The sequence below is a fragment of the Ictalurus furcatus genome, chromosome 24 (genome assembly GCF_023375685.1).
Source record: "Ictalurus furcatus strain D&B chromosome 24, Billie_1.0, whole genome shotgun sequence".
NCBI classification, from domain to species: Eukaryota; Metazoa; Chordata; class Actinopteri; order Siluriformes; family Ictaluridae; genus Ictalurus; species Ictalurus furcatus.
The window spans coordinates 7,900,682-7,917,302 of record NC_071278.1 but is presented as its reverse complement, the minus strand read 5'-3'; the positions used below and the strand labels follow the sequence as shown (position 1 = coordinate 7,917,302).

At 40.1% G+C, this 16,621-nt stretch overlaps 1 protein-coding gene across 1 annotated transcript in view; it reads left to right on the top strand.

Annotated features, from left to right (window-relative positions):
* The window catches only part of csmd3b (CUB and Sushi multiple domains 3b), a 321,277-nt gene that overhangs the window by 167,748 nt on the left and 136,908 nt on the right, over positions 1-16,621 (top strand). Inside the window, exons 22-27 of the mRNA XM_053613516.1 lie at positions 97-299; positions 575-766; positions 1,422-1,560; positions 5,265-5,452; positions 6,243-6,437; positions 8,422-8,538. Coding sequence (XP_053469491.1) covers positions 97-299; positions 575-766; positions 1,422-1,560; positions 5,265-5,452; positions 6,243-6,437; positions 8,422-8,538 — 1,034 coding nt within the window. The remainder of the gene's footprint in view (positions 1-96; positions 300-574; positions 767-1,421; positions 1,561-5,264; positions 5,453-6,242; positions 6,438-8,421; positions 8,539-16,621) is intronic.

Below are 16,621 nucleotides of genomic sequence, written 5' to 3'. Positions count from 1 at the left end.
TCAGGGTGTATAATTATACTGTTGATTTTTTAGCTCAAATCACAAAGTTTATATTCAAGTGGTAACTAAATGGTATTGTATTTAACTCTTTGGCAGTCTGCAGTTCCTGGCGTTTGATACAGAGGCTTCCCATGACATCCTGAAAGTATGGGACGGCCCTCTGGAGAATGAGATGTCTCTGAGGGAATTAAGTGGCTCTCTCCTACCAGAGGGCATCCACAGCACCCTTAACATGGTGACCATCCAGTTTGAGACTGACTTCTATATCAGCAAGTCTGGCTTTGCTATTGAATTTTCCAGTAAGTCCCATCACTTCAATAGTTTTGCAGGTGTTTGTTTTTGATTGACAAGTTTAATATAGCAGGTCTTGGTTGGGTTTTAATTCCTCTGTACTGACATATTATTAACAGGCTTCATCTTCTTAAAGTGACAGATGTGATTAGTGTTTCCATGTCCTAACTGACAGTTTTAGTTTCTTCTGGTGTCTGTTGGTTTGTCTTGATTGACAGTTCATATTGGCCAATTTTAGCACAGTCAGCTGAATGTGTTAATTGGCTATGCTTGTGATTGGCAGGCTCAGTTGCTACGGCCTGCAGGGATCCAGGGGTGCCCATGAATGGCACTCGCAATGGAGATGGAAGGGAGCCTGGGGACACTGTGACTTTTCAGTGTGACCCAGGATATGAGCTACAAGGTGAGATGAAGATCACATGCATACAAGTGGAGAATCGCTACTACTGGCAACCCAGCCCACCAGTCTGTATAGGTAAGTGCTTATGGCAGATGTTATTCACACGTGTGTGTTTTTTCCTTCAGAAAATAGCATACCCAATAGATGCATGTTTTTTCTATTTTTCTTCATACTGCCTATTGTATAACTTTTAATACTTTCAGTTGAAAATTACATTTGCTTCTAAAGCCTGCATCGCCATATTCTCCAGTGTGGGAATTAGCATTTTTTATCGAAAGGTTCTCAAGAGTTCTGAAAGTCAATCAGCACTTGAGCCGAAGTATTAATTCAGGCATCTGTCATCATCCTAGTGATGAAAGATTGTGCTAAAATTAATGAATATCAAATTATGAGATTTGGATTGCTTCCTACATTTCAAAATACTTCAGTGGCAAAGCAAAAAAAAAAAGGTGGAGGAGCCGCATTTTGCCTCTTCTTTTCATGTGCTTTCAGCTAATTATCCTTCTCAATATATCAGCCTCTTTCTATCGTTGCCTGCCCACACACCCATTTCTCTCTCTCTCTCTCTTTCTCTCTATTTATATAGGGTTTGAAAGCTGTATGGGTTCAGTATTGCAAGAGAGATTTCATGTTCATGTTCCACACTTCTCTTAAGTACTGTATTAATGAACAAGAATCTTTATATGTTGTGCATACCCATGTTAATTTCCTTTCCTGTGTGTTTTCACAGCTCCATGTGGTGGGAATTTGACTGACTCTTCCGGCTTTATCCTATCTCCCAACTATCCTCACCCATACCCTCACAGCAAAGACTGTGACTGGCTCATAGTCGTCAACTCTGACTACGTCCTCTCACTGGCATTCATTAGGTAAAGACCCAATCTGCTAGTACCCACTTTGTTTAAAATTTCTTTTTATATATTTTCATAATTTAGTTTCATATTGGTTCATATTGGTTCATGGCTTAGTGGTTAGCACACTTGCCTCGCACCTCCAGGGTTGGGGGTTTGACTCCTGCTGCCACTCTATGTGCGCAGAGCTTGCATGTTCTCCCCATGCTTCATGGTTTCTTTCAGGAACTCCATTTTCCTCCCCCAGTCCAAAGACATGCATTGGCATTTCCAAATTACTAGTAGTGTGTGCGTGTGTGTGGGATTGTGCCCTGCGATGGATTGGCACCCCATCCAGGGTGTCTCCCGCCTTTTGCCTTGAGTCCCCTGGGATAGGATCCAAGCTCCCCCACGACAGGGTAGATGATCAGAGGAAAGAGATAACTATCCCCTCCCACATACATCAGCTCACCAACACCCACGATTGGCTAGTGATTGAAAGAGATTCTTATGGTCACAAGATAGTCCTTAATTTCTAACACTTATACATCTTCTTGTGCTTCTGTTCTTCACCAGGAGCAGCCTCTACTTACCTTGCCTTCCCATTAGCAAGTGGCAGGTTACTCAAGTCGCTCCCTTGTGTTGCTTGTGGATGTTCACTGCCAAGCTGTTTGTAAAAAATGACTGTTGCTAAACTCTACATACACTGCAGAGTAATTTATACATTTCACTGTTATTTTTGTTTAAAATCATTTGGATATTGTAATACTGTTTTAAAGTCCCCATGAAATCAAAATTGAAGTTTTGTGGATTTTAGTATGAATATGTTAGCCTTAAAGTTATCTATAAGCTAGTGCGCTCTAAAACAATGACAAACTTCGCATTTAGAACTTACAGTCTCTCTCTACCACAGATACGGATCAACAATTTTGATGACATCATTCTGCACTTCAGTTTCTCATAAGATATTCTGTCCAATCAAATGCTCTCTAGAGTTTGAAGTGTCCCACCCCCAACATTATAAATGAGAAAAAGAGAAATCATATCAGCAAGCATGGGTCGTAAATGTGCCTTTGGCTGTTCGAACACATGCGTTTTATTCAGTTCTCCAACTGTAAGAAGGAAATGAGCTCTAGTCCAAGGCATTAACTGTTAGGTATGGCTTAGCCTGGGCTGTGCAGTAATCTGAATGTTATTGGTTATTTTAAAAGGGGGAGGAGATACTCGATATGTCCACACTGACTTCCTGTTTCAGTGGAAATTACGTCAACACATCAAATAACGCTGCGCATTTCAAGGCACTTTCATGGGGACTTAAATAATAAGTCTGTCCATTTTTTAACTTTAAACATTATTAAATTAAAACTAAATACAGGCAGGAACTGAAGTGAAGGTGAAGAATTGGTTGAAGTTGGGCAACTCTATATGCAATAGGCCTAGTACAAGAAACCTACTGAAGACAATAATTTGTATTTGCCACCTCATAGCTAATTCGCATAGAATCTAAAGAATTTCTATTCACATGTTGCTTATTGTATTTCCAGTGTGTAATTTGTTGCTCTGTGTTTGACATACATGAACATAGAAAATGAATGGTTGCCTGTTGCTTTGTCACTGGCTTATACGATTACAGGGTTAGACAACTTAGAACGCTTCTCTGTATTCTATTAATAGTGTGGGTTGTCAGGGCAAGTAGTTTAGGGATCCATTGTCGCTATCATTAAAGTATCAGACAAGTTATCAGAATGTGCTACACCAGTGAACAAATACACAGTATTCATCTGGATTTTTAAAAAATAAAGATCTACAAAATTAATGGTTTAGTTAGAAAAGTGAGAAATTTGTGGGTTTGATACAATTAGTAATATGTTACCTTTCCTCATCAGCCAAAACTGTGTGGAGTAATTATGTAATGGCAAGTGCTGAATTAAAATGCATTTCATGTCCACAGCAGATAATGAACCCAGTTGGAATTCTTTGCTCATTTTGTGAATAATGATCCCAACATTTTCCCCCACCTTGATTTATGTACTCCGTGATATATGGGCTAAATAACATTGCCAATAGTGTCTATAGCTTTACATAGTGAGATTTTAGATAGTGCTGATGAAATTTAAAGCTGGAGTCCTGAAACACCAATACAGATGTGACTGATGCACTGTGTTAATGTGAAAAGCAAAGCCAATCACCTTTTTTTTTGTTTTGTTTTGTTTTTTGAAGAACACGCATTGAGTAGAAAACCTGACAGAGGTTTGTGTAAAATAGATGTAATATTGTAGGGCTTGCACAAGTGATTTTAACTTACCAGTAATATACTGTATAAGTTCTTTAGGCCTCTCAAAAGAGAGTCTTATTGGATTATTATCCCAGAATAAAAGCTCTCTTGACAAAAATATCAGTCTCTTAAAATCTTCCATGAATATAGATGGACCACCATGCTGATATAATCCAGATGCTGTTTCTCTGGTTTGTTGAATTAAATTTTTGTCTTTATACAGCTTTAGTTAATTATTAGAGTCATGTTCAAGCTACAAACTAGACAATAAACGCACATCATACCCCTCTAGGTAGCACAGTTGCCTGGGTTTGGCATGGAATGTGCACTAGACTTGTTTCACATTAGAATTTTGTCCTCTAGCAGTACATAATCACACTGGAGTTTGGGCAGTAAAGCAGCATTTCAAATATATTTGTAATGAATGGATCTCAATCAATTCCTTCTCAGGCATTTTCATTACATAGTTCATTAGTGACATAATTCTCCTTAAAATATGTCACAAGTGAGAGCCGAAAATGAACAGTACCAAATGAAAATAACCTCAAACATTAGCAACACTACACACCTGCCATCTCTCTTTACCATTAGCATTATCTGTGTTACTGCCCAATCCAATTACCACAAAGCTAATTGTTTGCCGATTGACAGCTCCAGAGGCTAGGCAGTGGTGGGAAAAAAGAACTGCCGTCACATCTGGTTATTAAAAATTAATGACATTTTTAATGTACTGAAAAGAAATTGGCCTAAATTCCCATGTTTGGGTGTCTGTTATCTCACAGTGAGCTGTGAGCGATAGATTTTAAGGCATTGGAGTGTGTCGAGTACACTTAGCGTTCTCTCCCAGCATAATGGAGAGAAAACGAGTAAATCTAATGCAGGCATAATCCATCTCATGCAAATGATTCTGCTGACAGAGGACACCTCAGCATCATACCTTTCTGTAGATAAAAATGTTTGAATGTTTATCTCTGTCTTTGAGACCCAGGAGTAAGGCAAAGCTTTAGAGATTATCTCTATTGTGGTTGAAGGTCTTTTATTTCTCCGTAGCTCAGTCTGGGAATGGACTGTTCGCAGGTACCCCCTGGGTATTTATAGATTCTGTGTCAATGGCAGCACACTTACAGAGGCTGTATGAACAGAGGTCCAGGTCTGATGTAGCTAAAATTCAGTTAGAAAGGACTTCTAAGCCTATGTGACCAACACCCAACAAAAAGTCTTCAAAGCAGACTATATATGTGTCATGACAAAAAAAAAAAAATCAATGTACTTTCTTCGGATGAATTATGGATGTCTAAATAATTTTTTTTCTTCTTCCAACACTCTTGTAGTCTTGCTCTGAAAGGCCGTCTCAGGTCGCATGCTGAGTCCGTGGGCTGGGGTAACTCATGTGGTCCTTTGATCACACTGAGTGGCTATTAAAAACTGCTCTTTGATCTCCCTTCCTCTCTTCTTATCTCCTCTCCAGCTTCAGCATTGAGCCCAACTATGACTTTCTGTACATATATGATGGGATGGACAGCAACAGCCCTCTGATCGGCAGCTTCCAGGACAGCAAGCTTCCTGAGCGGATCGAGAGCAGCTCCAATGCCATGTACCTGGCCTTTCGAAGTGACGGTTCTGTCAGCTACGCCGGCTTTCACCTGGAGTACAAAGGTATGCTGCTGAAAGGTTCTGACATTTACTAGTGCTGCAAGTTAATTCGGCAAGAAGAAAGGCTTTGATTAGTCATGATGGACAGGATTGGGGTTATCTTGGATGAGACATTTTATCATGGATATAAATGATAAGTGAAATAGTATAAAACTTAATGCCAGATTTCCATTATTGTTTAATTAGGGCTTTGTGAAGTAAAGCCAGTTTCTTTGGATATAATGGAAATGTTTTATTATACTTATTAATGAGTTCTTATTGTTATTAAACTGTTTGACTAGTCGCTTGAAAAAAAAAAGTTATATGGTTGTAATAAGTAGCTAAAATATTATTGTACATATTTAAATGATGTTTTAAAAAAATTGTGCCTTGGAAATTCCATTGGTCCATGGAATTTATTTTACAGTTAAAGGTGTTTCTGGCTACAAAAATTTACAACCCCTGGCATAAAAAGGCATAATTCCATGCTTGCTTGAGTGAAACAATATTAACACTATCTTGGTCTCCTGTGCTTATTAACATAAGATAAAATAAACTTTTGTTAATCCATTTTGGGAAAACGACGGTGTTACAGCAGCATGATAGTAAGAATAACAATAGAAAGGTAGAAAATTAATAAATATATCTATAACAGTGGCAGTATCAATATGATAAGTGTACAGAATGAACAGTGAATGAGAAGAATGATATATACAGTTCATTCATTATATATGAATGTATAATGCAAAATCATACATTCTTATTTTTCTAAGTTTCATCCCAACCCTTTTCTTCTCTTCCCTCTGTCATGAAGCCAAGCTCAGGGAGTCATGCTTCGACCCAGGCAATGTGATGAACAGCACGAGGTTGGGCAGTGACTACAAATTGGGCTCCACGGTGACATTCTACTGTGAAGCAGGCTACATGCTCCAGGGCTACTCCACCCTCACATGCATCATGGGGGATGATGGCAGGCCTGGTTGGAATAGGGCCTTGCCCAGCTGTCAGGGTATTTTGCAAGTCTAAAAAAAAAAAAAATAATAAAATAAAATAGATTTCTGATGACTATAGAGAATGCTCTAGACCAGGGTGTCATCAACTGGTGGATGATGGTCTGGATATGGATCCAGCAAAGTATTTCAGCAGACTAAATATGATAAAACTGGCCATAGTTTAGAAATTCACGTTTTTGTAAGGTGATCCAGCTCGGCTACATGTTTTTCGCATGCATTTATGTCAGTTGATTTTGCTGAAGATAGCTGATTGGACCATAGACAAGATAGAGAGCTACAGTTGCAATCAAAATTATTCAATCCCCATTGCAAATCAGTTTTATTGTCAAAATGTACAGACTTTCAGCTGTTTGCAATGAACAAATCAAACAAAAGCAATTAAAATAGTTCAACACAACGAATGCTTCAAGTGGTTTCCCCAAATTCAACTGAAAATGTAACTTTTAATGATTTCTCCAGTTTCAAAATTATTCAACCCCTTGAATAGAATCTGTCTCAACCGCACAAATATGCAAAACAGGTCTCAAGCAGGTCTCAAGCAGACCTGATGCAAATAATCAAGGTTTTCATTAGTTGCACCAGGTGTGCTTGAGCTGGAACACATAAAATACCTGAACTGGCTATGGGCAGAAAATACATGAAATACCTGGACAGGGCAGAAAAAGGAAGCTATCAATGGCTGCAAGCAGATATCTGAGAAAGCAGGTTGTGAAAAACCCTCGAGTGACTGCAAAAGACCTGCAGCAAGACTTGGTGGCAACAGGGACTGAGGTTTCAGTGAGCACAGTAAGGTGTGTACTAAACACAGAAGGTTTCCATGCCAGAACTCCAAGACGAACACCATTACTGACCCAAAAGCACAAGAAAAGTCACTCAGAATCATATAAATAATCCACTGAAGTTTTGGGATTCTGTTCTGTGGAGCGATGAAACAAAACTGGAACTTTTTGGTACGATGGATCAGCGGTATGTCTGGAGGAAGAAGAATGAGAAAAGAACACTCTGTCCACAGTCAAGCATGGTGGTGGCTCGGTGATGCTCTGGGGCTGCTTTGCATCCTCTGGCAATGGAAACCTGCAGTGTGTGGAAGGCAAGATGGATTCACTGAAGTATCAAGAAATCCTAGGAGAAAACCTCATGCCGTCTGTGAGGAAGCTGAAGCTTGGGCATCATTTGGCCTTCCAACAGGACAATGATCCCAAGCATAACTCAAATTCCACCAAGGCTTGTTTGCAGATGAAGTCCTGGAAGATTCTACAGGGCCAAGATTCTGACTTGAACCCCATAGAAAATCTCTGGTGGGATTTGAAGAAGGCAGTTGCAGCACACAAACCCAAGAATATTACTGAACTGGAAGCCATTGCTCATGGGCTAAGATTCCTCAGGAAGTCTAAGCTGAAAGGGTGCTCTTCTAGTGCTCTAAGTACTAAAGATGCTTGCCATGAAGGAGCTGAATAATTTTGAAACTGGAGAATTCATTATAAGTTGCATTTTCAGTTGAATTTGGGGAAACCACTTGAAGCATACATTGTGTTGAACTATTTAAATTGCTTTTATTGGATTTGTTCATTGCAGCTGAAAGTCTGTAAATGTCGACAATAAGCCTGATTTGCAATGGGGGTTGAATAATTTTGATTGCAACTGTACATACATTAAGTCAGAAAGTAGAGTTTTGGTATGATTAACAAACTGATCATTTCAAACCATCTTATTCATAGTCGTTAACTAATCATTAATGGTTAAGCGTTAAAAGTTAACTGTTGTCACTTTTCAGTCACATTAGTAGCTTATCCAGTCTTTTGTCAGCAAGTGAAGAATTTTATGTAACCGAACCTACAATATTTAGTTGAATACCGCTGCTCTAGACCCAGGAAATAAATGTTTGCCATATTCAAATCAATCAATATGATTTTGTTGTGTTGACCATATGTGAAGTTCTGTGTACATGTTGACGTGTGTCATGTGTGTTTGTCTGTCCAGCACCTTGTGGTAGTCGCTCCACTGGCTCTGAGGGAACCGTTCTGTCGCCAAACTTCCCCAGGAACTACACTGCAGGCCACAGCTGTGTGTACTCCATCTCTGTGCCCAGGGAGTTTGGTATGAATGCCCTTTTATTTACTATTAACACAACTGATGCAACCTGGTATAGTGAGATCTAGTCATTCTCATGAATTGTCTCATGTCTTCTGTTGGTTAAGTGGAGTGGATTGGGCAGTCAAAGAAACTACATCTTAACATTTGCTTCACTGAACTGAAAATGATTTCTTTGTCTGTTGGTTGGATTATAGGATTACTTTACACCCCCCAAACCTGTTACTCAATCCAGTCAATGAGAAACAGCAGTTCCTAAGTTCAGGCTGCAAAAATAAAATATAAAATAAAGCTTTTAGAAAGGCTGCCACTGCTTAGAGAAGGGTGTTACTCACAGGGGACTTTTAGGAATCCAGACTGAAGAATGCTCTAGGGCACATTGTTTTTCTACAATGTAATATGAACATTTAAGATTCTCTCTGGTGTTGTTAAACACTGTGTCTGCTGCATATAGTGGCTCCTCGTGGGACTTTTTCTGGCCAGATGGGAATTATCATATGAAAGCAACAGGTTTGAAGGCTCTAAATGTAGATGTGAGAAAGGTGAACGGTGAAAGGGTGATGAATTTGTGAAGAGTGAAACATATACAGTTTCTGCCTGAGGTATCTGCTGGCCTTCAGAAACCTATCCTTTTTGTTGAATACTATTAATATATGTATGAGGCATTGTCTTAAGGATGTTGTGTCTAAAGCTATTATGTATTATTGCATATAATATTATATGTTTATGCATTCTGACACACTTCAATTTGCAGTGCATCATCAGAATATCTGTAGTGATAAATTCTTGTAAAATATTTTCAGCTACAGTTACATTTATATAGCACTTTTCATAGTATGGGGGGGATCTCCTCAACAACCACCAGTGTGTAGCATCCACTTGGATGATGCGACGGCAGCCATAGTGTGCCAGAACTCCCACCACACACCAGCTATTAGTGAAGAGGAGAGAGTGATGTAGCCAATTCAGAGATGGGGATTATTAGGGGGCCGTGATAGAGAAGGCCGAAAGGGGGAATTTCACCAGGACACCAGGGTTATACCCCTATTCTTTTAGGGTAAGTGTCCTGGGATTTTTAATAACCAGAGAGAGTCAGGACCTCAGCTGAATGACCATGCTGTTTTTACAGTATAGTGTCCCTGTCACTATACTGGGGCATTAAGCCCCACACAGATCACAGGGTGAGCACCCCCTGCTGGCCTCCCTAATACCACTTCCAGCAGCAACCTTAGTTTTCCCCAGGAGGTCTCCTATCCAGGTACTGGCCAGGCTCAACCCTGCTTAGCTTCAGTGGGAAACCAGGTGAGAATTGAAGGGAGATAAGGCTCTGGCTACTTTCAGCAACATTTCTCCTTCTTCACTACCACCATAAATATTTCCAATTTAGATTTTTTTTACTTGCCCACTGTGAAATTATAGTCTTTAGCTTGTATCTTAGCTTGTCTTGCAGTAAGGCAGCATTTTTTTTTAACAATTCAGCACCCACAGGCACTGCTGGACAAAAGCAACACTTGTAATACACTTGTTTCAAAAATTTTCTGATAGCTGTCAGGTTTAATCAGCTGGAATGACATTCAGGCTCTGGCTTTTACTTTAACTGAGCTATCAACAGCATGGGTTTTGCAAGCTTGTTTTTCCCATGGTAACACCAACAGCATATCTGAACAAAAGATCAATAAAGACAGGAGTAGAGTGAGGAAACCCACATTGAATGTGTTCTGGTTTTAATTTGGTGAGTTGGAAGGGGAGACACAGCAGGACACACAGCAGGAGAGACATGGTTCAGTAATTTCATTGGATTTTCACATCCGGTAATAGGTACCTAGATAAAAGCATACCGGCCTGCCTTTTCACCTGTTGCTTTGAACAATGAATAATATAGGGCTAAAATGTAAAGAGTTAAACATTTATAACGTTTATATTTCTTGGAAAAAGAGAGACAGAGAAAGAGAGAGTCATATGTAAAGTGATAGGTTCACACATGATGGACATCTAGGGCAAGTAAAAAATTCATGGTCCCAGATTTTGTCATTATGTCCATTGCAAAGTGACTCATACATTTTATAATAAACTAATGTTTAATATTTGGTTCTTTTAACTTCTATAATGTTTTCTTTTTGCTGATATTTAACTTAATTTGATATTTTTAACCCTACTTGTGATTCATGAAAAATTCACCATCTTCACATTAGGCCAAATTCCAAATTTTAACCTAACTTTCTTTTAACCATACACCGATCTGACATAACATTAAAACCACTGACAGGTAACATGAATGGCAAGGGGTGTTAAGGTGTGGAATATATTAGGCAGCAAGTGAAAAGTCCGTTCTGGAAGTTGACATGTTGGAAGCAGGAAAAATGGGCAAGCGTAAGGATCTGAGTGACTTTGATTAGGGCCAAATTGTGATGGCTAGATGATTGGATCAGAGCATCTTCAGAACAGCAGGTCTTGTGGGGTGTTCCCGGTATGTAGTGGTTAGTACCAAAAGTGGTCCAAGGAAGGACAAGCGGTCAACCTGTGACAGCACCCAAGGCTCATTGATGCATGTGGGGAGCAAATGTTACTTTGACTCATACACCTAATTAAACATTGTTGCAGACCAAGTACACCCCTTCATGGCAACGGTATTCCCTAATGTCAGTGGCCTCTTTCAGCAGGATAATATGTCCTGCCACACTGCAAAAATTCTTCAGGAATGGTTTGAGTAACATGACAGAGCTGAAGGTATTGACTTGGCCTCCAAATTCCCAAGATTGCAGTCAGAGCATTTGTGGGATGTGCTGAACAAACAAGTTTGATCCATGGAGGCCCCACCACTACTGCTAGCATCTTGGTGCCAGATACCACAGCACATCGTCTTGTGGAGTCCATGCCTTGATGGGTCAGAGCTGTTTTGGTAGCACAAATTGGACCTATACAATATTAGGCTGGTGGTTTTAATGTTATGGTTGATCGGTGTATATGCTCACTACATAGGATATAAAAAAAATTGAGAGCCACATAAAAGGGCTAACCCTATATTTTGTTGTATTTTAGCATTGTCTGGTACTCAACATTGTCTTTGTATTCATTCATATTAAAAAGTAGTATCCTTGACTTTGATTAGGTATACCATTTCTACCCACTGTGTCTCTCATGCTAATGAGGCACCATGTATATTTTAATGTTTTTATTTCATGTACAAGAACATTAATTAGTTCATATTCATATTTCATTATTATTGATTATGTGATTACATAAGAGTGACTGACTAGTGGGCTACTCATGCCCATCACAAGTCACCACCCGACAAGCTCCACTTTCACAGCAATCTGAAGCATTTACAAAAATGGAACAGCCTAGTGGGCTTGTCTGAGTGGTGGTTATTGTTGCCTGTGCCAGACCCAAACCACTCACTAGCAGTCAGTGACTTCAGTGGCCTGTGTGTAACTCTGTGGACTCGTACATCCTTGCAAATCTGCAAATCATAGCTCTGAGCAACTGCTACTCCAAACATACACGCACAAGGCTGCACCTAAACTATGTGTAATTTCATCAACAACATGCTGCACAACAGTTTTCCTATATAAAGATGCAATCTTACACAACTTTTTTCATGTTTCATTACTATGGCAAAAAGAATGATAGCAACAAAATTTCTGACAATGACAGGTGTGGTATAAGAGATGTATTATTCAATTCAGCCCTTTGCCATCATTCTGTCTTTCTTCCCTCCACCTCATTGTCCCCAGGCAGTCATCTTAAATGCCATCCATACTATGACTATGGTGTGAATGGCTGTAATGATCTCAGACTGTCAAATATTACACATGAGCACTAACATCATTCAGACACTTAAGTACAAATGCCAGTATTTTCAGCTGGTTTGCTACAGGTGACACATGTAGCCTCAGTGGGGTTCCAGTGAAGTCTACAGTCGTAGCTTAAGACAGTAAACAGTAGTTTAACAATGTAGCATTGTGAAAGTTATGTGAAATGTTAAGGGATGAAGCAAAGTGGCCATGCTTAATCATGTAGTTTGACTTCCCTGTGTCAATTAAGATTTGACTTGTCTTGCTTGTCATCCTTTACACCAAGTGGAACGTGTAATCAGGCATAAGCCTAATTACTCTTAAGTATACGCTCTCCTCAGTGAATCAGTAAAGAAACATACACAGTATGCCCTTATCCCTTATTCATGCCTTAGCATGGCTTTTCAACCATTTTTGTTTGTTTGTTTTTGACACGTTCCAACCATTACTGACACAATCTACTATCAGTTAGCAGATGTTAACTTATGTTAATCCCTTATGTTGAGTCATTTTTTGCATCATCTAATGCTCTGTGTATTGGAGGGAAAGATACTTTCCTAGGTCTTTTAATTGGACCCAATTAATCCAAAATAATGAAACAGTGAAAAAACCTTTTCTTTTATTCACTTGCGTAAAGTATAGACTTGCATAATGCCCATGACTCTCTGGTGCCCTCCGTTCTGTTAGTTTTTCTTGGATATTTTTAACTCGCTTTATTATTCTTGTGTGGTAGAAGCCTTGTGTCAATCATGAACTAAACAGGCTCAGACTGAAGATACATCCCACTTGTTTCAATGTGCTCCAAAGTGCAGACCAAGTTTACATTTGGTTTATTTTTAGTTGCACTAAAAGAAATGTGCTCTAAATACCCTCTGTTTTTCCTTTTCTCTATTGAATATCAGAAATGACTCATATATTGCAACCTTTAACGTGGAGGGAGCTACAACTGGTTCCATTGTCGGACCAATGGGAGTTCTGTAATTTCTCAATGTAGGTTATGTGGACCTTTTTAATGTGGAATTTGTGATGGAATATGAAAAGCTGTGCAGTACATATTGCCCTGTTTTTGTTAAAGGTGAATTGGGTTGAATTTCAGCTGTAGCGGTTACAACCTGAAATTCAAAAACATTGGAATGACTTATTTACTCCTTGACCTGCCATCCATCCCCTTGTGTTTTATGCACAAGGGAATGGATGGCAGGTCAAGGAGTAAACTTTACATCATCTCATTCTATTTGGCCAGTTATAACAAGCATAGATGTGCAAAAATCCTTCCAGATAACTTTTTCATGTAAGAGTAGTTTAAAGTTTGCAGCTTATTATGGGCACCTAACCCATGTGCCCAATAGCACCAAACCCACACCAAAACCTAAATTTTTTACCAGTATGTTTTGATCTATTCCACGTATTTGTATTCTCTGGCCCTCCACCCGGCTCAGTTATGCTAAAGTTATATGTAAACACATGAAATAACTTATTGTTAGCTACCATCATTGATTGAAACTAGTTCATTGCATTAATGATCGCGTTACCTGTTCGGGAGAAATGTAGATAATTTGGTTGCTTCCTTTGCAGGTAACAGCTACTACAGCTTCCAGATTCAATCCTGTTTTATTTGTTTTGTTGTCATTCACTTTTTTCAGCAAGCCTTTTCTCCTCTACAACCATAGCGATGTCTGGCATTTAGCAGTGCATTTCTACATGTTTGTAATTCTGAGCAGGAGTGATTTGGGAATGTCTATAACATGACTGACAGGAGGGATGTAAACCCAACCATGGTGCCCAGCACGGAACTGTGTTTTATGCAGGCGCTTTTTTCTTGTTACAACATTTATATTTCATCATGTTCCCCAGATATTTCCACATAATTTGAATATAACAATAAACATACTGACCACTGCACTTTTATGTAGTCTTTATATGAAGTGCTGTCATGTAAAACACACATGCTAGGCCGCTAATTAATTCTTCATTTAGCATTTTCAAGTGTATTCTAAACAATAGTGTTACGCCACTGCCGGCAGATGGCACTGCGGCGCGGTTGCTATGTGGCTCACGTGACTCTTTGTTTTCATTCGCTTCCTGCCCGAGTTCTAGTTTCTGTTTGAGGATGTCCTTGATTTAACCCAGGTGTCTTTGGTTTAGATTAATCATGCTAGTTATTTAAACTCCTCGTGTTGCCGCGCACGTCGCGCGGCATTAAGCTGAACGAAACTGAATCTACCCACACGAATCGGGACTGGACTAAGAGAGACAAAGCTAAAGAGTTGCAGCAAAGCAACACCAAGCCAAGCAAGTTGAGTGTTCATGCCATGCCATAGTTGAGTGTTCATGCCATGCCATAGTTGAGTGTTCATGTCATGCCATAGTTGAGTATGTATGCCATGCCATAGTTAAGTGTTCATGCCATGCCTCAGTTAAAAGTGTTCATGCCATGCCTCAGTTAAAAGTGTTCATGCCATGCCTAAGTTAGATGAGTGTTTCCTACCTTAGTTTAAGGAATGTTCATGTCTTAATTTAAGGAATGTTCATGTCTTAGTTGAAGGAAGGTTCATGTCTTGGATTAAAGAACGTTCATGTATTAGTTTAAGGAGTGTTCAGGCCTTAGTTCAATTAGTGTTTCTGTTCCATGTCCTCTGCTGAAGTATCAAATAAAGACTTCCCCCTGAGCTTACTTCCTGTCCAAGTCTCATTCCGTAACAGAATGCCATGCCTGAGCAGGGAAGTAGCAGGAGAGCACCTGGTCGGGAGGTGCTCGGACTACTGGCCGCAGTACAAGTCCGTGCAGTTTCCACAGAGGATGGCCGCTGAACTCCCGCTGGAAACGTATGGGCGGGGATCCCACCCGCTGCTGTTCCTGTTTCACAGCCAGGTGTACTTTGCAAGCTTGGCGGCCTCAGAGCTCCAGCTTGAGACCTACGGGGAGGTCTCAGCTGTGGAGCTCCAGCCCGAGGTTAACATGGCAACCTCTGGGCTCCCGTCTGAGGTCAACATGGCGGCCTCAGAGCTCCAGCTTGAGACCTACGGGGAGGTCTCAGCTGTGGCGCTCCAGCCCGAGGTTAACATGGCAACCTCTGGGCTCCCGTCTGAGGTCAACATGGTGGCCTCAGAGCTCCAGCTTGAGACCTACGGGGAGGTCTCAGCTGTGGAGCTCCAGCCCGAGGTTAACAGGGCAACCTCTGCCCCCCCCCGGAGGTCAACCCGGCAACCTCAGAGCTCCAGCCTGAAGCCTACAGCGAGGTCTCGGCTGTGGAGCACCCCCCGGAGGTCAACCCGGCAACCTCGGAGCTCCAGCCAGAGACCGAGCTTACTTGAGGAAAATGTTTTGTGTTAGCTGTAATATTATTATTCTGACAGTAAAAAGCCTTGTAGTGTTATTAACATTATCATATTCAATAGTCATATGAAGTGTATGTAATCCTATACTGATTTCTTGTATTTTTGTCACACTTAATTGTTTCAGGTCTTCAAAGTAAATTTAATATACAACCCCAATTCAGAAAAAGTTGGGACAGTATGGAAAATGCTAATAAAAACAAAGAGGAGTGATTTATAAATGTACTTTGACTTGTATTTAAACAAAAAAAAAACATATGTTTTACCTAATCAACTGCAAAGTTTTTTTAAGGGAAATGTTTATTTTGAAATTGATGTTCCAAAAAAGTTGGGACGGTGTGATTTAGGACTAATAGCGATGTGACGAGTTGAAATAAGAAGGTGATGTGAAACAGGTGAGGCAATCGTCTAATCATAGTATATAAGGAGCCTCCAAAAAAGGCATAGTCCTTCAAGAGTAAGGACTGGTCGAGGCTCGCCAATCTGACAACAGATGCGTAAGTGAATAATCCAACACTTTGATAACAACATTCCCCAAAGACAAATGGGTAGGATTTTTGGCATTTCACCTTCTACAGTGCACAATATAACTAAAAGATTCAAGGAATCCTGTCAAATCTTGGTGCGTAAAGGGCAAGGCCAAAAACTTCTGAATGCATGCAATCTCCGATCCCTCAGACGTCACTGTCTTAAAAACCGTCATGAGTCTGTAATGCAGATCCTGACATGGGCTGGGGAATACTTTGGTAAACTTTTGTCAGTCAACACCATTCGCCGCTGCATCCACAGATGCAAGTTAAGGCTTTACTATGCAAAGCAGAAGTCATACATCAACACTGTCCAGAAGCTCCGCCCACTTCTCTGGACTCGGTCTCATCTGAGATGGACAGTAGCACAGTGGAATTATATTTTGTGGTTGGACGAGTCAACATTTCAAATAGTTTTAGGACAAAACAGAC